The sequence below is a fragment of the Chelonoidis abingdonii genome, chromosome 5 (genome assembly GCF_003597395.2).
Source record: "Chelonoidis abingdonii isolate Lonesome George chromosome 5, CheloAbing_2.0, whole genome shotgun sequence".
Taxonomy (NCBI): Eukaryota; Metazoa; Chordata; order Testudines; family Testudinidae; genus Chelonoidis; species Chelonoidis abingdonii.
This window is the reverse complement of record NC_133773.1, coordinates 40,740,215-40,764,674: the sequence shown is the minus strand read 5'-3', so window position 1 is coordinate 40,764,674 and position 24,460 is coordinate 40,740,215. Positions and strand designations below refer to the sequence as shown.

At 39.2% G+C, this 24,460-nt stretch overlaps 1 protein-coding gene across 2 annotated transcripts in view; it reads right to left on the bottom strand.

Annotated features, from left to right (window-relative positions):
- Positions 1-24,215, bottom strand: part of METTL14 (methyltransferase 14, N6-adenosine-methyltransferase non-catalytic subunit) — a 37,250-nt gene extending 13,035 nt beyond the window's left edge. The window contains exons 1-7 of one of the 2 annotated variants that reach the window (XM_075066252.1): positions 24,092-24,215; positions 23,425-23,513; positions 22,264-22,351; positions 12,245-12,436; positions 11,470-11,557; positions 2,824-2,914; positions 893-1,034 (exon numbers count right to left, since the gene is read on the bottom strand). In XM_075066252.1, the coding sequence (XP_074922353.1) occupies positions 893-1,034; positions 2,824-2,914; positions 11,470-11,557; positions 12,245-12,436; positions 22,264-22,351; positions 23,425-23,513; positions 24,092-24,163 (762 nt within the window). In that variant the 5' untranslated portion in view covers positions 24,164-24,215. The remainder of the gene's footprint in view (positions 1-892; positions 1,035-2,823; positions 2,915-11,469; positions 11,558-12,244; positions 12,437-22,263; positions 22,352-23,424; positions 23,514-24,091) is intronic. The other variant, XM_032762557.2, reaches the window with a different exon arrangement.
- Between the last annotated feature and the right edge of the window lie 245 nt (positions 24,216-24,460).

Below are 24,460 nucleotides of genomic sequence, written 5' to 3'. Positions count from 1 at the left end.
TTAAGTCATGACAAACAACGGAGATGGCCACGAGTGTGTAAAATTAAGTAACAAGACACTGGGGTAACAGAACTAAGCCTTAAGACCCCATCTGTTTTCTGCAGGAGGTTAACATATAAGATAACTGAGGGGAAAATTATGTAGTTCAGAGCTAATTGAGTTTAGAACAAGGTGATTTTCTTCTTCGGTATGTTGGTGATGTGATTTCTTTGTCATGAACTTTGAGTGGAGGGCATTTTAAACATGTATTTTATGTCTAATTTTCTGAGTGCTAACATAGGTAGAGTGCATACATTTAAATAAAATAAATATTACAGTAAACGACCTGCAAAAGGAAAAAAAATGGATTTACATAATTTTTTGCTTCTTTATGATATATAAAGTCTGGAAAGTTTTATCAAGGAGCTTCCTTCTTTGTTTTTTACATTAGAAACTCTGTTCTTGTCTATCTTGGAAATGTCTATGGTGATTGACATTTAGTAAAAATGACATAAGAGAAATTCAAGAATTAAGGGGAAGAATTTTTAATCAGACTTTTCAAAATTTTGGTACGCTTTGGTTGCTTTCTGTTAATACCTACTTAACTCCAATACATAATGAACACTTGGGTGTGGGGATTGTTTTAGAAATCCTTTCAGGCCTTCTTTATACATCGTGATGGACAAAAAAGGGCATAAGCCTTGTTTTCAAGAAACACTTTGAGAGACACCTTTAACAATTTAAGTGTGTACATACATACATATATGTACATACACCCCTACCTTAGTTTTTACAACACCTCACTTTTCTCAAACAAATCCTATGTAAAAATGCTATACACCCAAATCTACACTTCAATCTATTTTATAAGTCATTTACAAAAACTTCTTGCATAGTAAGAAAAAAAGCTTACATCATCCCAAGTCCAGCACTTTTCATTGGCTGTGATGCCAGTCTCTCTGTAGTATTCTTCCAATGGAGGTTCCAGAAGAATCACATCAAATTTGGACTTTAGTTCTCTAGTGTCAAAGGCCTCCAAGTCTGCTTGTAAATACCTATTTAAAGAAATAATAAAACTATGACAAATTGCTTGGAGAAGGTAGAACTGCAGTTCCCAAATTCCCACAGAGCGCTTGTTGGGGATCAGTGAAGAGATGTGTCTTCTCTTGGTTTCCAGGGGCTACAATGTACTAAACACATGTAAAAATACATTAGAGTTACCTTGAACATAAGCAAGTGCTGTAGTGACTACACGGACGTTGTGGAATAACGAACAGGAGAGTAGAAAGTCCCCAAATGTGGTCTACATCATTACACTATTGAAAATCCAATACAACTAAACCAATGACACTTTCAAAGAGGAGTCCTTTCAAGACACAGCAAGAGAGATTGAGGGACAGCAAACAGGAAAGAGGGCTGGACAACTGTCCACACATGATCTGGTACAGCATTAAGGTACAAATCATTTACATGGAATGTTTTTGAAAAAATATTTCCATTTAGGAAAGAAAAACCAGTTGCTGCTCAGCTATGACTGATTTTTTTGGGGGGGTGCGGGGGGGTAGAAATATATGAATGAATTCTATATATATGGAGGCCAATTACATTCTACATATTGGGAATGCAGTTTTAAAACACTATTAGAAATTTTGCTTTTAGCAAGCTATTTCTGGGACTCAAACGTGCAGATTTAATACTTGTTCCAATTTAATACTTATCCCATTTCCTGCTCATATCTAGCCTATCCCCCTCACCAGTTGCTAATTGCTATTCTATCTCTGTGAAAAAATAAATCTACAATATCATGAGAGTCTTGCTAGGTTTGATTTATAGAATAATATCCCTCCTGGCCATATCTACGAGTTTTGGTTGACCTATTTAGGGAATGCCAGTTGGATTTTACCCATTTTTGCATTAGTGAGACAAAGAGTGATGGCAAGTAAAATGCTACCATAATCTTAGAACACCATGATAAAGAATAAAATAACTGGCCAACAATTAACGTTAACATGTGTACCATCTTCATTAGGTTTCAGGGTTAACACCCACTGAGATAAAACACGGTAGTTCATATTTCTCGGTTTTGGAACCAACTGATTTCAATCAAGCTAATTGAATAAATAAGGAGTACCGAAAATTACTCTTTCTGGATACAGATTAAAGCCAGTACAATACTGTATTGGTTCACATTCATGAGGTTCAAGCACATGGGTAGAAAAATAGCGTATTTTAAAATACAACTGAAATTCTGCAGGAACTGGGAGAAAACAAAAGTTCTAACATGGCAAGCCACCTCAAGCCTCTTATTGTTTCTCTTATTGTAAAGTGGAGCTGTATACCCTGGATATCAATGTGGTAGCTACTATGCACATGTGAAAAAGATACTTATTGTGAGAATAGCATTTTCACAATATTTTGGCCACAGAATATTAAATAAAATGTCAAATTTTCTTTAAAAAGGTTTTCTTGTGGTTTGAAATGACATTGTTCTAGGTCAAGCATTTTCATACATATTTCTCCTTTTTGTCTGCCAGATGCATGTTTACATCCCAATGAGGCTGAAAGCACAGTCTAGAAAAGAAAAAAATTTCAGACTTCCTGAATCATAATGCTCTTATACGAAAATCTAATTTATATACAGACATCAATTAAACACTAAATTTAATTATCCAAAATAAAATGATTGCATTCTATTTAGGATTCAGATTTAATTTAGATTCACAAACCAGAAATAGAAAGTGTAAATCTTAAACAGGTGCTGAAAGATAAAAAGATTTGTGGAGCAGACAGCTAACATTAAGAGAGTCTGAAGAGCAGAAACCAGTTTCTAACAAAAACACTTACATGGGGGGAGTGTTAGATTTAGATATTAGTTCGTCCTTTAGTCTGATGAGCTCTCTAAGTTTGGGATATTCTTCAAACCTGTCTGCTAAGCCTGAGGAAAATAAGAAAATTTGTTAATTTTCAATCTGTTTTGTGAGAATGAAACCTGTACAGACAGCCAGAAGAAAAATCCAACAAGTATTCTGAAGTAGAGTCAGATATTTTAGTAACTCACCTTATTTGAAAAAACAAAAAACAAAAAACAAAAAACAAAAAAAAAAAACCACGACCACCACCCTCTTCCACACAATCAACAACCCATTCAGGTTACCCCAGTACTTCATAAAAGCCTGATATCCTCAGTCACCTATCCCAAAAGTTACTGAATATTCCCATGCACTGAACTTCACTACAATAATAAAGTGTAGAAATATTAGAAAATATTATGAATAAATCTTGTCCAAAAGTCTCCAAATTTTTCTAGAAGCCCATGATTCACTTTTGCTCAAATTAATTTGGGCAAAAGACAGAGTGGAGAGTTGTTTTACGTTTTTTTCTGTAATTTTAGTTTAAGTTTATTAAGTATACTAAAGCAGGGTGGTAAACATTTTGTGGTAACAAATATATATTACTGTCTCCAGAACAACTGTTTGACCTTTAAAGACCACTTTTAATAGCAAAAAGACTGTGGCTGGTCCCTTAGGCAGTCACTTAAGCCAGATTTAATTGTAACACTACCAGAAGTGCATACACAAAAGTTTCATAGAAGGTTTCATTTCTTAATTACTTAGACTTAATTTTAAAAACCTGCATCAGAAAGGCATAACTTCGACTCTGGTATGTGTAAGACAGATATCCTGTTATGCTCTTAGCATTTAAACACTGGCTGTGAGCACTGCTCCCTATGATCCCCCTCCAACGAAAAAAAGTTAAATGGAAATATTTTTGTAAATCCTAGTAGTACCCTAAATATGAGAAAAAAAGATCCTGACATATTTCCCTCCCCCAAAGGAATATTAGCTCAACTTTGAGTGACCTACAAAGCTTTTTTTTTTTTTTTTTAATTTGTCCACTTTGTCAGCTTATGAGATTTGGAAACCATAAAGATTTATTTTATTACTTTATTTTTTATCAAAATTCTTCCTGATTATTTTAATTAAGAATAGTGGCTCTGGCCCCTGCCTCTAATTTCATGGAAAAACTGGTGTCAGAGGTTCTTAAGTTCCACCACAGCTGACATTACAGCTATCTGTAGCCAATGAAATGCAAACAGTATCTTTTTTTCTCACACACATACTTTATTTATACATTGCATTAAAACAGTTATGTTTTTAGTTACAGCTGCTATTTTGTTGCCTCCCAGAACAATGCGTGTGGGAGGTGGAAAAGCCAAAAACTCAGACAGTAGGAACTCAAACCAGCGGAGGGCAAAGGGGTATTTCCAAAAGATGATTTTCAAGGATCAATAAGAGACTATTTAAAAATTTTAAAGTGATGGAGGCTAAAATAAAAATAAAAAAGCAGGTTCTATCACATCAGGAGATAAAGCTGATCTTGCAATAGAAGGAATCAATGGAAACAATGCTGCTGAGGCACCCTGTAATTTTCAACAGAGATATATCAAAAAGTTACTGTCAGGGATGCATCTAAAATACAGTTTGGGTCTACATACATGTTTAATATTCAGTTAGTAACTATGATCAGCTAACAGTGCATCACACCTATCAGCTGCCTTGTATGGAACGCAAGTGTCTTCTTGTAACTGGTTTAACATATTTGTTTCAGAAACAACAGGACACCACAATCATGTCCACGTAATCAGTTTGTCAGTCCACCTTCCTCCCAGCTCTGCAGGCAGCAGGACACCCCAGAGTATATTGCCTGATATGCTGTTGTGTGCATATCCTCGGGGCACTCAATTCCCAGCTAGCACTATGAATACCTGCCTAGAGTTGATTAGAAGGATTATCCAATGGTTAGGGAAGTAGCCAAGGAACTGAGAGAACCAGGTTCAAAATATAGTCCTTAAATCTGTTTAAAGTGAAATCTGAATTGAATATAAATGATCAAATTATCATGCGTCTGACAAAGTGGGTATTCACCCATGAAAGCTCATGCTCCAATACATCTGTTAGTCTTTAAGGTGCCACAGGACTCTGTTGCTTTTTACAGATCCAGACTAGCTCAGCTACCCCTCTGATACTTGATCAAATTAGTCTCTTAAAACATTAAAATAAAAAACAAATATGATGAATCCATGAGCCTCTATCAAAAGCTTTGAGTCAAAGGCTGCTTTTATATATAAAGAACCACAGGGAAAACATATAACCTTTGTCAAGCTTTATAACTATAACTAACTTCCTTCCAATAGGTCACGTATTGTATTAACGGCTTTATTCTGTGGGGGGAGCCAGGGGCTATGCTACTGAGTGCAAGAGACTGGCAAAGTCAGCACAGGAATTCAGACCCAGCCACTGACTCCTGGAGACACTATTATGCATCTCACCAGGATCATCCACTGAGCCCACCTGTGCTGTCTCATTGTCCTATTTTATAGCTTCTCCTAACCCAAGCTCTGACTAGTTCAGTTCTTAAATTATGAATATTTATGACTTCACCCATCATGAAAACTTACTCTCCTGCTCATGAAAAAACATTGATCTGCCCATTAACTATCAGACCACGCTTCTGGATGATTCAGGGAAGTTCCAGTAAATAGCCTTGTTCTGTCTCCTTGCGTGCGTACACAGACAAAGATACAAATAAACAGAAATCCATTAATTTCTCAACTAACTCCTTCGCTGTTGCTAAACAAATAAAATACTGCAATGCAAAAGGCATGATGGTTACAGGAGCAGAAGTTTTGGGTTGTTGTTAGTTCTTTTATTTATTTATTTTTTGGGGGGTGAGGGGTAGTTAAGTACCATGAGAAAAGGGGCAGAGTGCGCAACCAGAAAAGAGCAACACAGGGGTCAAAGTAGAACACTATGGGGGAAAAAAGGGACAATACTCCTTTAGAGAGTGCAGTCTCATGTTGATTTCAGCACCTGGAAACTGGAGGAAAAAGAACTGCCATGGCTGCCGGTCATATTTGGGAATATTTTCAAGAAATTCCCTGTACCTCCAGGTAAAAAAAGGAACACATGCCAAATGCAAACAGTGCAACAAAGAGATGCAAAGCCTGATTGTCAGAATGAAATGTTATGAAAAATCATCCTCAGAAGGCAATGCCTTTGAAGATGATGATGTGGACATGTCTGAACAATCTGGATCAACTGGTTAGTAAACTTATTTTTGCACCATTCTTATGGAGAGCCTACCATGTCTCACCATACGAGTAAATAATTTAGACTGTCATGAATTTATGTTTACAGTAGAATTCTTATTTATGAATTTCAAAATGTTTGCATTCAACATATAACTGGCATGCTAGTTTATTGTGGAAGTATTTATCAATTAAATTAGTATTGTTACTGCTGGACTTCTCAAACAATTTTTTTTATTGGTCAGTATAATCAAACATCCTAGGTGAAGATTTCCTATTTAAAATTAAAATTGTATAAGACACTTATGAATTTTAAAATTAAAAAAAAAATTTTTAGAGCTGTTTGGTACATTCCTAAAGATAAGGGTTTAAGTAGATTTAGATAATCCTTATAATTTATTATTTTCCCTATAAAACTCTGTTTAAACAAATCGGATCATTTAAATTCTAATACAAACAGATGCAGTAGGAAGGCTCTTCCATTTACAATTTCTTTTAAAGCAATGTACTGAGTAAAACTCTGAGTGAGAGACTTTAACCATTTTGTTTCAGGGTCCAGCTTAGACATAGGGCTTATGAATGTCCATCATCTCCAGTGCCATTAACTGCAGAGCCATCCGGCTGGTACCACCAGCAATGCTGCAACTGAACATACATCAGGCAGTACAATACCTATATCAAAATAGGTTCCTCATCATCCAGCAAAATCATGGATGAGTTCATAATCAGGACTGGCAGATTCCGGCAAGTCTCCATAGATGAAAAGAGTGCTTGATTAATTTATGCATCGCATTTTCCCTTTCAACTTGTTCAGAACAAACATTTAATTGACATAGTTCAATCATTACAATCTGGCTACAGGCTACTCCATGAAGTAGATGTTGCTGTAAGGTTTCTGCATACAGTGTATGAGAAGGAAACTGAACAGCGCTGAGAAAAACATTGACAGGAAATTCATTAATCTGAGTCTTGATGGGTGCAATATGATCCGGGATGGGTGAGTGAGTGAGTGAGTGTGTGAGAGAGAGAAACGGAAGATGGGTTTGTCTATCTTACAAAAACAACTAATACATCAGAAAATACCCATACAATAGAACACATAAAAGTAGTAGCAGTAAAGGCTACAACACACTATGAACAAAAATGCAAGTGTCACGTACACAGCTTTATCACAGACAATGCTGCAAATGTAGCAAGTCAAGAAGAAATCAAGATGATAATGAAGGGAACCAGAAACTTATACCATATGGGCTTAGTGCTCATTTGATGCATCTTTTAGCCAAAGACTTAAGCACAACTCTAGGAATAAAGGAAAGTGTCGCTGAAATTGCAAATTCTTCCCTAACAACCACTTTGCTTCAGCTTCACATATGAGAGCAGGAGGATCCGAACTAACTGTTCCCCAAGATGTACTATGATAACCAGTTGTTGACTAGTTTGAGCTATTTATTAAGAACGGGCCTATTCTAATGATAATTTATGAAGAAAGTTGTGACAGAACAGATGGAACTATCACAGTCAAAATAGTCAACAACAGACTAAAGAGAAATGTGGAAGATATGAGGAAAATACTGAAAGCTTGGACAAACTGCGGAAACATTGCTTCTGTATTGCTGATGCTGTTGAAATTTAGAAAGAACTTCCAGAGTCATTGAAGAGAGACACCCAAAAATAACCTGAAAGAAAAAAAAAGGGGGTGGTGGTGGATCAAGCACTCACCCCGCCTCATTTTCTTGCCAATATTCTCAACCCAAAGTATGAGAGTCGATGCCTCGCTGCTGAAGATGGAGCTGCTAACACATGGGCATCACCATTAACCATGCCAACCATAATACATTTCAGGGCTAGAGGTGAACCGTTCAAGCAGTACATGTTTGCTGACTGTGTTTTAAAGAAAGTCTCACTACTGAACTGGTGGATGTCCCTAGCTAAGCATCCAGAAACAGAGTTTGTTGAAGTAAGTGCTAAACCAGCTTTTGGCTGCAGTGACCTTTTCTGCAGGCACAGAAATAATACTTTCTTCATTCAAAGTTGAGAAATCAACTGGGAATTAAAAAGTAGGAAAACTTGTCTCTCTCTTCCAGTCTACAAATAAAAACAAAGAGGGAGTGCTGGAGATCGACTAGTTTTAAAAGTTTGAAGGACAGTCTAAGTAATTTAGGAGGCTATTGTCTCATTTTCAAGAGACTTAAGCAAGGTGGAACTTGCACTTAGGCATATTTGAAAAATTTCCCAAGCTGATCTAAATAATCAGTTTAATTCACTGACGACAGTTAATCCCTCTGTTCCTTTATTAAATCGTTTAGTTATAAATGTGAAACATGTTTTAATAAGAAGTGTATATATCCAAAATATTGAAGGTTGTTTTGTTAATATAAAATAAATTTTATATGCTGCTGTGTCTTTAATTAAATTCCAGTTACCATTCTAAGGCAGCCTGACACAAATCATGGAGCAAAAAGTTAATTACCAGTGACCAATATATCATTCATGATTTTCTAACACACTAAAAATGTACCATTAATACAAATCTGAAAATATTAAGCTGTATAACTGCTTAAATAAGTGTTCATGGTCATAGTGTACCCTCCTAGGTAGCAAAAAGATTGATCAAATCTTGAGTAAAGGCTCCATTTAGCTGTAAATCAACATGTTTTAATAGTTATAGCAACCGATGAGAATGATTTTCTTTAGAAAATAACCAAAGTGCATGTGGAAAAGTTGAATAAAATCAATGAAGTAAAGCAAGACTTTTCATTTTGGTGTTTTAAATCACCTGGATTTGAAATCAATCTACCCTGTACTAAAGATTGTGAGGCAGTCAGATATTCCGACTGTGATGCGGGCCCAAGTATCAGTGAGATTTCCCAGAGTATACGGATATAAACAGAGCAAATATTGTTCTGATGCCTGAAGAGCTGCCACATGGAGACAAACTGGGACCGTGGCCAGGACCCTAAGTAGTTACCAATTTTTTTTTAATTAAAAGTTATAAATTTATTAAATTAAATATTGATATTAAAAGTTTTAAAAGCCCCAAAGTGGCAGTTTGGTGCCTATAACAAGAGAGAAAAAAGAAGGCTACCTCTGATCTCTCCAGTCTTATGTTTGCAAAGTGTGAAGGTCTGGAGAAACAGTTGTCCATAGACTCCTTTCACCTGATCCTCAAATAGATTTCTTTGCTACGGAAGAACCCGACTGCATATGACAGCGGTTCTCAACCAGGGTTACACAGATCTTCCAGGGGGTACATCACCTTATCCAGATACACCTCTACCCCAATATAATGCGACCCGATATAACACAAATTCAGACATAATGCAGTAAAGCAGCGCTCCGGGGGGGTCAGGGTTGCGCGCTCTGGCAGATCAAAGCAAGTTCAATCCAGCGCGGTTTCAGTAAGATTTTTTGGCTCCTGAGGACAACATTCTATCGGAGTAGAGGTGTATTTGCCTAGTTTTACAACAGGCTACATAAAAAGCACTAGCCAAGTCAGTCCAAACTCAAATTTCATACAGACAATGACCTGTTTATACTGCTTGACATGCTATACACTGAAATATAAGTACAACTATATTCCAAACAATTTATTTTATAATTATATGGTAAAAATGAGAAAGCAAGCAGTCTTTCAGTAACAGTGTGCTGTGACACTTTGGGATTTTTATGTCTGATTTTGTAAGCCAGTAGTTTTGAAGTGAGATGACACTTGGGAGGCACACAAGACAAATCAGACCCCTGAAAGGGATACAATAGTCTAGAAAGGTTGAGAGTCACTGGCATATGACACCTCACCAGAATCACAGTGTCAATTCCATTTATTCTATATTCCTTTTATGGCTACACAATAAGTCAGAGCAAATATCAAAAAGGCAAGCTATCATTCAGTTATCTTCAGACATACAGATTATTCATTATTCTTTCTAATTGGTAAAAATAGTGAAATAAGTCTTTCAAGCATATGAACATTTCATGCACTCTGAATATAGATATACCTGACTCAGAATATGCAGATTTTCTTAAGAGTGCTAATCAGAGCTGTCAAGATGAATATACTGTTTATCATGGAAAGCAGTTAGTTATCTAAAACCTCTTATTTCAATACCTTATCCCAAAAGATTTTTTGAAGTGTTCAGAAGACTGTGATAGTCTATTTATACTGAGGTGGCACCCAGATGCCATGATTAAGATGTGCTAAGAGCTGTAAAAACACACGATCCTTTCACTGAAAATCTTACAGTCTTATAATTGGTTCAAGGTGAGATAAAATATTTCAGAGATTTTTTTTTTTTAAACTAAGTTGCCATGAGACATCCATGTTGGAGAACAGGACCAACGGATGTTATTTTAATTTTACAAACTCAAAACACAGAGCCAGTTAGCACTTACATAGCACTTTTCAAACAGAGTAAATTCAGCATTGGCCTGAACATGTGAAACTACACCGACTCAAACAGTTATGCTCTTCTCAACTAGTAACGAATTTGGCCTACTAATGAATTCTCAGAATTTGCTTACTTTTCAAAGTATTATTCCCATTTTATATGGAATGCACAGATGTTAAAGGAGTTCTCTGGGGCAGCACAGTGAAACCAATCACTAAACCAAGATTAAGAAACTGTCTGTGGGACCTAGGGACAGTTGATCAGTCCACTACACCAGGGATTCTCAATCTTTTTTTTAAAAGCTCCCACCGCATCCCCCCAGCGTGCTATAAAACTCCAGGGCCCAGTTGAGGGGGCAGAGAGGCCCTCAGTCATAAGCACAGTTTGACTTCCATTGGGATGCGGGGGAGCAAGGGCCAGCGGGGTTCAGGCGAGCTCCGCATGGTGGAGTCCAGTGAAGGAACACCACCCTCCCCCTGACTCTCCTCAGCAGGCCACCCAGCCTGTCTGGGTTGGGGGGCAACCAAAAATTATAACTTAAGAGGGGGACTCAGTCCCATTGGAGAGGGGACACCAAGCTTTAGAATTCAGTCCCGTGGCTCCTGGCTTCAGCCCCGCATAGGCTCCAGGATGTGGAGCTCCAGGTTTCAGCCATGGAGCCCCATGGCCCCCCTGAAATGACTCACGGACCCCTGGTTGAAAGCCACTGCACTACACCACACTAGAACACGAAATTCACCAGTTAAAAAGCTTTTAAAACTAAATGGTTTAAAATAAAATGGGCAATAGCATTTTCCTACCTCTATATAACTGATGTGACAGAAGCAAAGTCCCAGGTAATTTTACAAATGGAAGAAAAGAGAAACTCTCTTCCATTCCCTTTCTTATTTTCAATATCAAAAAAGAGAGCATGCCCAAATACAAGCAATTACATTTGCTGGGGGAAAGAGGTGAAGCTATATTACAGCAAACAGCAAGAAACTTTCTTAGTTGATTATTTGGGCTATTCTGACATACCCACATCTCTGATAAAGTTCTGCGGCCTATGTCCTGTATCCACAAAGTGCTGACAATAATCATTGTGAGGATTTAAGCTCTGGGTTCCCTATAGAAAAAAAGGAACAAAAAGAGAGAGAGATGATTCAGGCCATGCACATTTCCAACTGATTTTACATACCACACAACGAAAAGTTTCTAGCTTACAAAATACTGTTCTGCCCCTTCCTCAACATATCAATTCTACACCAGTGGTTCTCAAACTTTTGTACTGATGATCCCTTTCGCATAGCAAGCCTCTGAGTCTGACCCCCCCCCCTTATAAATTAAAAACATGTTTCTATATATTTAACAATATTATAAATGCTAGATGCAAAGTGGGGTTTGAGGTGGAGGTTGACAGCTCATGACTCCCCATGTAAGAACCTCACTACCCCCAGTTTGAGAACCCCTGTTCTACACTGTAAAAATTCCGCAATACACGTTATGTATTACTATAAATTTTAGCCATTGGCACAGGTTCACTGATACTGTGGCTTGCTGCAAGCCTGAAACAGGCAAAAAATAGAACAAGCTGATAACATGCACCCTTGAGTCAGATACTGGCCACGTGATTCATGAATAATTTAAAGACCAAGGGTTAATTTCATGTTATCCACAAAGACCCTTCATTAACCTCGTAATCAGAGGCATAAGTTCATCCCATAAAACATTTCAAACCTCTTCAGTTGTTGAGACAGCTTAATGCAACCACATGATGGGAGAGCAACGATTGCAAGGTGCAAAGGTAGCTTACCTTCAGAAAGGTACTGGAATCTTTATAAATCTCTTCTTCGTAGGGCAGGTTCTCTTCATCTTGATGCAGCTCTACTTCATCCTTTGGAATAAAGCAGATTTTATATGCATGTAGGCACATGCTGTTTCTCTCCTCATTATGACTCCGCTTCTTAATGAAGGAAGAAGTGGGCTGTCTATGAATATAAGCCTCCTGCAACAGTAGATCATGAATGTTTCCAATGCCAGTTTCGGAAAAGAAATATACCTGACATATTGCCAAAAAGGGCACTCTTTCTCTCATTACTAAGTAGCTTGGGTTACCAACAAGGCCTTGAAAATAAGTAACAACATAAGAAGCATTTATAAAGGACCATAAATCTATGTGGTGCTTTACACAACACAAAAATCAGATATGCACTATCCTGAAGAGTTTACATTCCCCTTTTATCTATACCCACTAAATTAATTTTTTGTGCAGGGGAAACTGGAAAGCTTTAGTAATTAAGACTCCCTCTTGTGAGTTACTGCCCCTGCGTTAAGGAGTCATCACAGCCCATCATACAAGCCAACACATATCTTTAAAAAATACCTAACCAACAAACAACTCAAAGCTTTTACAAAAAGGGCGACTGGCTAACTGTGGATCAAGAGCAGATGCCACCTTTAAAGGACTGCAAGAAATTTCCTTTCCTTGTAAAGGTGATCATCATGTACGCATGCTCCCACTCAAGGCTACAAAACTGGAAGGATGCCAATCTGGTACAGTCACAATCTAAAGTACAACAGTGTCCAGAACAGAAGTCGATTCTGCTCAGTATATCACTCTCAGCGTACTACTTGTGAACACAAGCTCCTGTCACCTACCCTGTATAAACCAAATGGGTTTATCATGCATCTTCAGATTAACTACACTGGGAGAAAATACAGGACAGTCAGCCCTCTCTTTAGTTTCATATTATAATTGAAAACATGAAATAAGGGAAAATGGTTAATTTTTTGGTCTTAAAACCCCAAAATGGGCCTATTACAGAAATTCACTGGGACAGTGGTTAAATCTTTGAACCTAGGTAACCCTCACCGATTTTCCCCCAGAAGTTATGCTCCTCTTTCCTTACCCCCAATCTCTTGGTTTTCTGTAGTTATGGTGGTCTGCTCACCTTAAGTCGACTGTGGGGTCTAGGCCTTTGACTGCAAGCTCCCCTTGGAGCAAGGAATATTTAATTTTTTGTTCATACGGTTTGCCGAGGCAATGAAACCCCAAAACTGATTGGCTTCTATAGCAATACATATAGTAAAATAGGCTACAGCAAGTAGAAGTAGCATTGTGTGATCTATCAGCAGTTCACAGAACACAATTTGAGAAATGCCAATATAAAAATACCTCTCTATTCCTTAATTCTAGCCGTTAAACAATTTTTTTAAATGGCACAGAGGAGAGAAAATATCATTGCTACAGACAGGATTTCTGAAACAACAACACAAAAAAAACCCTGACTTTGTACTCAAAAAGTACAAGTTTCTCCTTATTTACTTTTACTTCAGTAATGTTAACACGGCAATTAGACATTAGTGAATTATCTACATTACTAGCTAAGGCTCTTCTATCTTAAGCAACATGATTTCGGTATCAGAAATTCCCAGGTGTCTGGGTGGGGCAATGATTTAGTGCACTACTACTCATTTCTGAAAACCTGGGCTCAACCCTGTTTTAGATAACATAATGTCTCTATTATTCACTTGGCAGTTTTTTGTCTGTATAACAAAACCACAACGTAAGTAGGCATTATTAGACATCTATGATCACTATAGCTCTGGGATTAGAAGAATACTAAGGCCGTGGCTACACTGGAGCTTTACAGCGCTGCAACTTTCGCGCTCAGGGGCGTGAAAAAAACACCCCCCTAAGCACTGCAAGATACAGCACTGTAAAGCCTCAGTGTAAACAGCGCTGGGAGCACGGCTTCCAGTGCTGCAAGCTACACTCGTAGAGGATGTGGAGTACGTGCAGTGCCGGGAGAGCTCTCTCCCAGCGCTGGCACTGCGACCATACTCGAAACTTGCAGCAGCGCTTTGAAGTGCTAGTGTAGCCATACCCTAAGAGTATTGCAGATCCAGACTGCAGTGGGAGATAAACAGGAAAACTTGAATCGGTACTATTTGTCTCTTGTTTTCATAAACCATTCTATAACTGGTTTATTAGTGTTATCCCCAAGGCGAATATTCAGTCTAGTGTACAGACATTTTTAAAAAAGGAGTACTTTAACTTTTACATTTAATAGCGATTCAGACTTAGACCAACGAGTTTGTAAGACTCAACTAAATTAGTGAATTTAACATGCTAAAGCTAACAATGAAAAATACTAAGCAAAAACAAAGGCCGAAGTTTTATTAAATAAATATCTCCCTGCCCATCAGAAAAATTGCGGCGTCTATACAAGACAGTACATTGCTCCATTATAGGGGTTCTACTGTTAATTTCAAGATTCTCATGCTAATAATTAAATATTATACAGGTCCCAAGAATTAGGCTTTATTCATGAACTTAGCTATTTTCTAAATGCAGCAATAGTGCTATAGACTGGTCACTCATTTTAGAAGCAACAGGCTGATTAAGGGTATGTTTTTAAGTATTTTTCAGATGGTACTGATGATAACCTCAGTGTATGAATTTTATGTTATTTGGTCACAAATATTTGAGAGAGAAATCAATTCAGTTTAACAGAACATACAATAAATAATTGATAATATCTATACAGATTTATCAATTTGTTTTATTCCAATGATACGTTCACTGAATAGACCAAAGAAAGCAAAAATAAAATAAAGTAAACTAAGGTGAGCCCTTGGCATATTTAAAGTATTTTCTTCAGGACATAGTTAGCTTACTGTACATACATAAGTGGATATTAAACAATTGTTTTAGTGCCTCTCCCAATTCCAATGATTATTTTTGTGCACCCAAAAGTACACTAAGCATCTCACAAATCAAACAACATACCATACTTATTTGACACAATGCAGTGAAAGTCATTGAAAAATAAGGAAAAGGGAAAAGGACAATGGTGACAAGAATAAGATCACAGCTAATCAATAAGATGCACATATCTTGATAGTCAATTTTTGGCTTAACTGTCTCTATCCATCATTTATCTGATGCGTCAGAAGTGAATTTTTAGGAAGCACTTAAATGAAATACAGGAAATAGGCTGCCACGCACATTTGGGGTAGGTGTCCCAAGAATAAGAGGGAGCGTGGAAGACTGACTTTTAACCACCATTTCCTTTGTAAAAATATAATCAATTCCTGACTTCTCCTAATGTCTTATCATCTTAAACCGGTGGTTCCCAAACTTGGTTCACGGTCTGTTCAGGGTAAGCCTCTGGCGGGCCGCGATACACTTTGTTTACCTAAGTATCCGCAGGTACGGCTGGTCGCAGCTCCCAGTGGCCACAGTTCACCGTTCCCAGACAGTGGGAGCTGCAGGAAGCGGCATGGGCCAGTCCCCGCCAGGGGCTTACCCTGAACAAGCTGCGTACCAAGTTTGGGAACCACTGCCTTAAACAAGACATAGCCAAAAGACACTCCTGATCTCTCCTCCCAACAAACTTTCTCTTTTGCAATTACTGAACATACAAACATTCATCCTCCCTCTCATTCAGCCCATATGGTCTGGGTCATCTTCAATTCTCTCACCTCACCCCAAACCAATCCTGCCACTTTTAAAATCCAATCTGTTTTACTTGTACTGCAAAATATTTGTTCGTGGCCAACAACTCATTTCCCATTTTGGTAACGGCAACCTCTTTCTCTTTGGCCTCTCAACACGTACATCGCACAATTTCATTTCATGCAACATTACTAGTAACAGGTTCTTGGCCCATTCCTCTGCCCACATCACACCTTTCTTTGAATCTGTCCACTGTTTTGCTCACTCTTCACCACCACACTCACACGATGGATAAAAATTAATGATTTAAAAAAAATTTAAAAAATGTTTTTGATTTAAATTGGATTTTTTTTTTGATAAAATGCTTTTTGAGGAAAAAACCTATCTAAAGACAGTTTTCATTAAGATACATTGTAACTCAAGATATCTCATCACAGAATAGGGATTATGAATTTTAATTCAATAGAATGAGACTATATATTCATGTAACGTTTAAGAAAAGAAAAGAGGAGACTAAGGGGGTATATGATACAAGTATACAAACTCATGAGTGGTGTGGAGAAAGTGAATAAGGAAAAGTTCTTTACTTGTTCCCATAATATAAGAACTAGGGGCCACCAAATGAAATTAATGGGCAGCAGGTTTAAAACAAATAAAAGGAAGTTCTTCTTCACACAGCGCACAGTCTAACTGTGGAAATCCTTGCCTGAAGAGGTTCTGAAGGCTAGGACTATAACAGGGTTTAAAAAAGAGCTAGATATATTCATGGAGGTTATGTCCATTAATGGTTATTACCCAGGATGGGTAAGGAATGGTGTCCCTACCCTCTGTTTGTCATAGGATAGAGATGGATGGCAGGAGAGAGATCAGTTGATCATTACCGGTTAGGTTCACTCCCTCTGGGACACCTGGCATTGGTCACTGTCGGTAGATAGGAAATTGCGCTGGATGGACTTTTGGTCTGACCCAGTATGGCCATTCTTATGTTCTTAGGTAAAAGTTTTGTAAACGAGTTCCAATAGCTCATGGATTAGGGACCCAATCTTATGAGGTCCCACAGGCTTCTGTACAGATTATTTAGGTTAATCTTTCTATCTATCCAATGGGACTCAATGCTCAGTCTAGAAGATACCATCAGAGATGCTTAGTTTTGCAGTTCTCAAACTGTGGATTTGTGTCTCCAGAAATAACATGCTTGTTAACAGAAAAAATGTTTTTAAATTAATATATCAAGGTGAGAAATAAGAGACCTTAACTCTATTGTCCACATGCATATCTGTGTAGACAGAGTCAATCCCTTGCCTCTCTCTAAAAGTGTAAAGTTTCAGAGAGTTCAATGAATATTGTTAGGGGCGGAACAGATCTGGACAAGGAGAAATAGTTTGGAGATAAACGTGAGAAGCGAGGGACATATGCTTTTTTTGTTAAAATATTATATGTTTGCTGCTGAAGAAAAAAAATCCAGAATACTTTTTGTTTTAGTTAAATAAAATAATGCAAATGTCTATCTGGTGATGTCTGCCTCCTAACACAGCATGGCAAGAAAATCCTCCAAATATTAATGATTAACCTGTTGAATTGGAGATAGTTCACCTCCCAATGACTTCATAAACATCTGCTTCAATTACCTTTGGTAAATGAAATAACCATACAATCATTCATTTTCTGATATAGCTGTAAAAATAATCTGAAAAGTTTTCAAAATAAATCAGTTTAAAAATGTATAGTGTGTACCTTCTAAAAATGAAATCTACATCTATCTCTGAGTTATGAAGAATATGTATTAAGGTTATAACAACCAACAAGAATGCACTTTTATGTAGAAAACCATGATTAAATCCACCTCTGTAACTCTGCCCTTCCACAGCTATTCAAACTTGTCTCTTCCAATACCATCCATATTCTCACTGTAATAGTGTCCATATTCTAACGACCTCCATGAGAAAAATAATTAACTTTCAGATGTTACCATGTACCGAGACTAGAACCATGCACCACAACTGCATCAAAGGGGTTCTCATCATCACATAAGCTTCCTTGCTAGTTCAAAGACCCATGGAAGACACCTAATCATTAAATATGTATGTTAAACAGCCCTACATGAGGCATATCAATAGCATTGACACCAGTCAGCTCTGTGTTTTTGGGGAACCAGGGTGCAATATCCAGCCTGTCTGTCTTATGAAGGCCCCCACACACCACCAACACCCAGCCTCTGCTTGAACCAAAACCGATCAGAAGAAAGACTTACAGAAAGCAATGAAAAGGTGGTGGGAGACCTAAACCCCTCCTGACAAGGGTGACAGGATTAAGGCAACTCCCCTAGCCTCATCTGCATCAAAGATTAGACAGGGATGCATCTCCCATTAGCATACAGAATGGAGAACAGAGATTCCAAGGCAAGAACCACACTGAACTCTGGGACCAGAAAAGCAGGGAAGCACAGCATAATGGGGGATCTCTGCTCCAGATGTTACTGAACTTATGCCTGCACACACCCAGCTCAGTAGTTATCAGACCAATTCTAGTAATGAATCCTTGATAGATATCAAAATACTGAAGCTGTCTAATTGCATTGTGAGTTCCTTTGAAGGAACACCATCCACAGCCAGGAATGATCGGTTCCTATTGTCTATCCTAAAGGAAACCTAGAGTCATCAGTTTACTCATAAACAAATCCAGTGTTCTCTCTTGAACCACTGTTTCCCTACAAAAAACCCTACCCACACTCAGGTAAGCGTTCTAACGCCTAGATCCAAACTCTGCATCAGTTCCACTGGGACTTCATCTTCTCCTGACTGATCATGCAGGAGTCTCAGCCTGTCTCCAGCACTCAGGACCCTGAGCAATCACCATCACCTGGGAACCCCAACCAGTTTAAGCTTCATGAAGCGGTGAGACCCCAGCTCTCTCTCTCCGTTTTCTTTTCTCTCAGGCATATAATAATGTAACTGCTATGTTTGTTTAGGCTCTCCGTGTGTGGTTATCACTACTATTCAATAAATAACTTTTATGGTTAAGCTGGTTGCTTCTCTCCCTCTCTCTGAACTTAACCTTTTTGTGTTTTTGGATTCTCCATTTACTCTGCAGCAACTCCCCTCTTATCTAAACTAACAGATTCATAGACTCAGACTCTAGAACTGAAAGGGACCTCCAGAGGTCATCGAGTCCAGTCCCCTGCCCTCATGGCAGGACCAAATACTGTCTAGACCATCCCTGATAGACATTTATCTAACCTACGCTTAAATATCTCCAAAGATGGAGATTCCACAACCTCCCTAGGCAATTTGAGTGTTAACCACCTGACAGCTAGACTTTTTCCTAAAGCCAAGCTAAACCTTCCCTTCCTCAGTTTAAGCCGATTGCTTCTTGTTCCATCCTTAGAGGCAAGAAACCAAGTTTTCTCCCTCCTCCTTATTCGACAACCTTAGATACCTGAAACTGCTGTATGTTCCCCTCTCAGTTTCTTTTTCCAAACTAACAAACCAATTCTTTCAGGCCTTCCTTCGTAGGTCATGTTCTCAAGACTTTAAATCATTCTTGTTGCTCTTCTCTGGACCTCTCCCAATTTTCTCCACATTTCTTTGAAATGCGAGGGTGCCCAGATGGACACTAATACTCCAAGTTGAGCCCCTACCAGCGCAGAGCAGAGCGGAAGAATGACTTCTCGTGTCTTGGTCACCAACACACCTCTTAATGCATCCCAGAATACATTTGCTTTTTGCAACAGTATCACACTGTGACATATTTAGGTTTGTTGATCCACTATAACCCCTAGATCCCTTTTCTGCCATACTCCTTCCTAGACAGGTCTGTTCCCATTCTGTATGTGTAAACTGATTGTTCCTTCCTAAATGAGCACTTTTGCAATTTCTTTAATTAAACTTTAATCCTGTTTACCTCAGACCGATTCCCATTTGTCCAGATCAATTTTGAATTATAAACCCTGTCCTCACAAAGCAGTTGCAATCCCTCCCTGGTTTGTATCATCATCAAGACTGTAATGACGTACTTCTGTCTTGCGAGATGACTCTAAAGTACGTTGATTGAAGGATACTGAACAGAGCCTGTCCCAAAACAGACCCCGTGAAACCCGCACTTGTTATAACCTTTCCAGCAGGATGGGAGCCATTAATTAAACTACTCTCTGAGTACCGGTTATCAGCCAGTTATGCGCCCACCTTATAGTTAGCCCCATCTAAATTGTATTTGGCCTAGTTTATCAATAAGAATATCATTGGGCGAGACCATATCAAATGGCCTTACTGAAAGTCTAAGTATACCAATCCACATGGCTTCTCCTTATCCACAAAGTCTCGTTATCCTATCGAAAGAAATTGCTATCCAGATTGCGTTTGACTGATTTGTTCTTCACAAATCCATGCTGACTATCCGTATCACCTACCACCTTCCAAGTGTTTGCAGATGATTGTCCATTCACATTACGTTGCTGCCATTCTCTCCCTCGCACAGAAGTTAAACTAACTTGGTCTGTAGTTTCTGGGTTGTTTTTTATTTCCCTTTGTTATAAGACAGGCACATAATTTGCCCTTTTTCAGTCTTCTGGAATTCTCTCCCATCTTCCCATGATTTTTTGAAAGACGATAGCAGAGATTCAGATACCTCCTCTATTAGCTTTCTTGAGTATTCTATGATGCATTTCATCAGGCCCTGAGTGACATGCAGGCATCTAACTTTTTGCTGAAGTGATTTTTTAACTCTGTTTTTTTTTTTTATTATTTTATCTTCAAACCTACTCTCCACTTCCCATAAACATCACTATGTTAGCATTCCTTCAGACTTCTCAGCTGAAGACCGAAACGAAAAGAAGTCATTAACATCTCGGCACATTTCCAAGTTTTCCATATTAGTTTCTGGCCTCCTTTAATGAGCAGTGGGCCTAACCACTGTCCTGTTCCTCTTGCATTCTAATGTATTTGATAAAAAAGTCTTCTGTTTTTCCTTTATCCCCATAGGCAGTTTGACGCTCGATTTTGTGCCCTTTGACACATTTAAAAAATATAGAATCATTGACCACCGCATTCCTGTAGTTAAGTTAGCCTATACTCATCTTTTGTAATCTGACCTAGCTTTCCATTTTTTTATACAGGACTCCATTTTTATTTTAGATCATGCAAGATCTCGTGGTTAAGCCAAAGTGGTCTTTTGCACATTTTCTATCTTTTCTACCCAGCGGAATAGCTTGCTTTTGGGCCCTTAATAGTGTCCTTTTGAAAAAACTGCCAACTCACCTCAGTTATTTTCCCCTCAGTCTGATTCCCATGGGACCTTACTATCAGCTCTCTGAGCTTACCAAAATCCGCCTCCTGAAATCCATTGTTCTATTTGCTGTACTCCCTTCTACCCTTCCTTAGAATTGCAAACTCTATGATTTCATGATCATTTTCACCCAAGCTGCCTTCTACTTTCAAATTTCAACGAGTTCCTCCCTATTGTTAAATCAAGTCTATAACAGCTTCCCCCAGTAGCTTTTTCAACCTTCTGAAATTAAAAAGTTGTCTGCAATGCAGTCCAAGAACTTATTGGATAGTCTGTGCCCCGTGGTGATCATTTTCCCAACATATATCTGGATAGTTGAAGTCCCCCATCTAAAGATCCCTGTAGCACCCAAAAATACTGTGAAGTTTGCTCATCAAGTGGGTTACTACCAGAACAACTGTAACGTGAAAGTGGGGATAGGGATATGCTGAACCTATGACATATGAGAGTGGCAGTTTCGAAGTGCTGCTCAACCCAGACTACTGAGTCCAGGGGCATATAAGGGTGGCAAACTGGAAGTGCTGTTTGACCCAGCCTGCTCAGGCTTACTCTGTTCTGGTTCAGTACCTGTGGCATATAAGAGTGGCATCTTGGAAGTGCTGCTTGGCCCAGCCTATTGATTCCAGGGGCATATAAAGGTGGCAGCTTGGAAATCCTACTTCACCCAGCCCACTGAGTCCAGGCACATATAAAGGGTCAGCTTGACAGTACTGATGGACTGTGCACGTGTATGCATCTGATTCTGGGGCTGGAGGATTCCAACCTTGGGGAACCTAGGTCTCATAGAATAGCTTCATTGGGAAGGAACTTGCAGAAGGGAGAAGTAGAGCTCCATATGACAACACAGGTGACACAAGCAGTACATGGATAGTATTACAGACACACACACACAAACAGAAGAGTAACTCTAATAAATGAGCGTACCACAAAGGAACGGGCAAATCTGGTAACAGCATGAAATACAATAACAGTTTTAGTGACTGACTTCCTGAAATAAGTTTCTCACAAACTAATATTTTACAATTCAGCACAGGAAGTTCACCACTTTAAAAAAAAATTCTGTTTCTTGGACTATTTCACTGCCTTTTTACCTTATATTCTTCAATTTCTTCCTCATCAGCCTCTCCCTCATCTGGATATTTCCGTTTTGCATTTGGTGCTAAAGTATCATAAGAAGCCCTAAAAACATATACGAAAATCATAGATATAAAGCAATTTCTCTTTCTTCACTACATTAGAACATATTTCATAATCTCCGATTATCTGCAAAGGGTGCATATTGGTTTCTGAACTGAATTTTAAGAGCCTGGTTTTAATCTATAAAGCCTAAAATGGTTTGGGACCACCTTTCTCATAATGCCATACTGCAACAGCTTACTGACAAAAGAACTACTTAAAAGAGTTCTATCTTATTTTCTTAATTTTTTATATTGTTAGAACCTTAAAATAACACATTTACTTTGCAGTGTTTCAAACTGGCCAGACCCTAATGGTCAGATTATTAGTTCACTTGAAGCAGTGTAAATCCTGTAATCATTCCTACTGAAGTCAGAATTTAATCAGTGTAAATCTGGGATAATTGAAATTAGTTTTCTTCTCCAAGCATTAATTTGAAGATGGGGGCTAAATCCTGCTTGCCTTACTCAAACAAGCAGCCAATCACTTCAAAGCGATTTCTTCTGTGATTATGGTAAACATGATTTGGCTCCAACATTGTTACAACTTGGTTGGCTAGGGTATTTCTTTTACTATTTCTGTTTTGATGTGTGCTGTACAATTTTACCTTTTGTTTTTATGGTCCTCCATGACCGGCTAACCACCACCTCAATTCAACATCCACCGTTTTACCAAGTGCTAGTTAAACAGATCTAACAAAGACCTCTCTCCTACTGAATTAAGAACTGCTTTAAAGTTTCTCTTTGCAATTACAAGTAGAAAAAACAGAGTTCTGTAAAGATAGGAAAAGTATGGACAATTACAGCAAGGCTATTTTTAGAACAGATAAAGAATCTCAGTAATACGGTAAGATTTATAACCAGAGGCCTGTGATGGTGAAATTTTTTTTTTAATTGTTCTTTTCTGATGTGGACTAATGTCTCTTTACTTTTGTTAACCTGGATGAAAAAAAAATGCTTGTCTTATGAAATTGATCCTGCTCCCCCCCTTCAAATACTATAGGGTTTTGGTTTTTTGTTATTTTTGTTTGTTTGAGCAAAAACTGATTTCTAACAGAAAACTGCTTCAATACAGACCTGCAGGTTTCTCTCGTTTCAGCGATTTCCCTCTGATCATCTTTGCTGTTCAATACGGCACCAATACTATCCGCACTTTCAGCTCCCAACTGAAGGAAGGGGCAATACACACACACATATATATATATATATATATATTTGGGGCTTTTTTAATATGGTCTCCAATTACCCCCCACCCCTGTCCAGATTTTTCACACTTGCTATCTGGTCACCCTACCTGGGAGGCTCTGATCACTGACCCCTGGCAATGCAACAGTCACTCAGACACTAGCTCCCAGAGCTACGGTCAGCATAAACCAGCAGCGCAGCAGAGTCGGGACCAGGACCGGGGACACACGCGGGCACGGCCCCGGACCCGCTGCACCCCCCCGCTTCCCTTCCTCCTCAGCTGGGCGCATCCCCCTCCCCAACCACCGCCGCCGCCGCCGCCCTCGGGACCTAACCACCAGGGGCAGAGGGATGATGACGTCACAGGTAGGCGAGCTGGGCAAAGCTGCAGCTGCCATTGCTAGGCCTAGCGCGCCTGCCGCAGGTGTGTGGGCGGGGCCAGAGCAGCTGAGACACCTCCCCCTCCGCCCGGCCCGGGCCCCAGAGATGACTCCCGAGGGAGGTGCCGCCGGTAGTGCTCCGACCCGGCCCCTACATTCCCTCATGCCTAACCCGCTACCTGCTGAGCCAGGAGCTGCCGGCGCAGTTTCTGTCGCTCCCTGATCTCCTGCAGCCGGCTGTTCATCGCCATGTAAGCGAGGCGGGCTCGCTGCAGGCGCTTCTTTTTCACGTCACTTCCGCTTCCTGCCCTAACTTCTCCGGAGACTCCGCCAGGCCGAGTCCCAAGGGCGCTAACCACGTGACGCGGTCAGTTGCTCTGTCCCGTCCCGGCAGACATCTTTGCTCAGGGTAAGAACACTGGGATGTCTGGTCTTCGCCCGGGCCGCTGTGGTGGTTGTGGCTAGACTGTGTTATGTGTGTGTTAGTAAACGTGCACCAGGGATGAAGGGGCCAAGTGCCCCAGGATGACATGGCCTCATACGAGTCA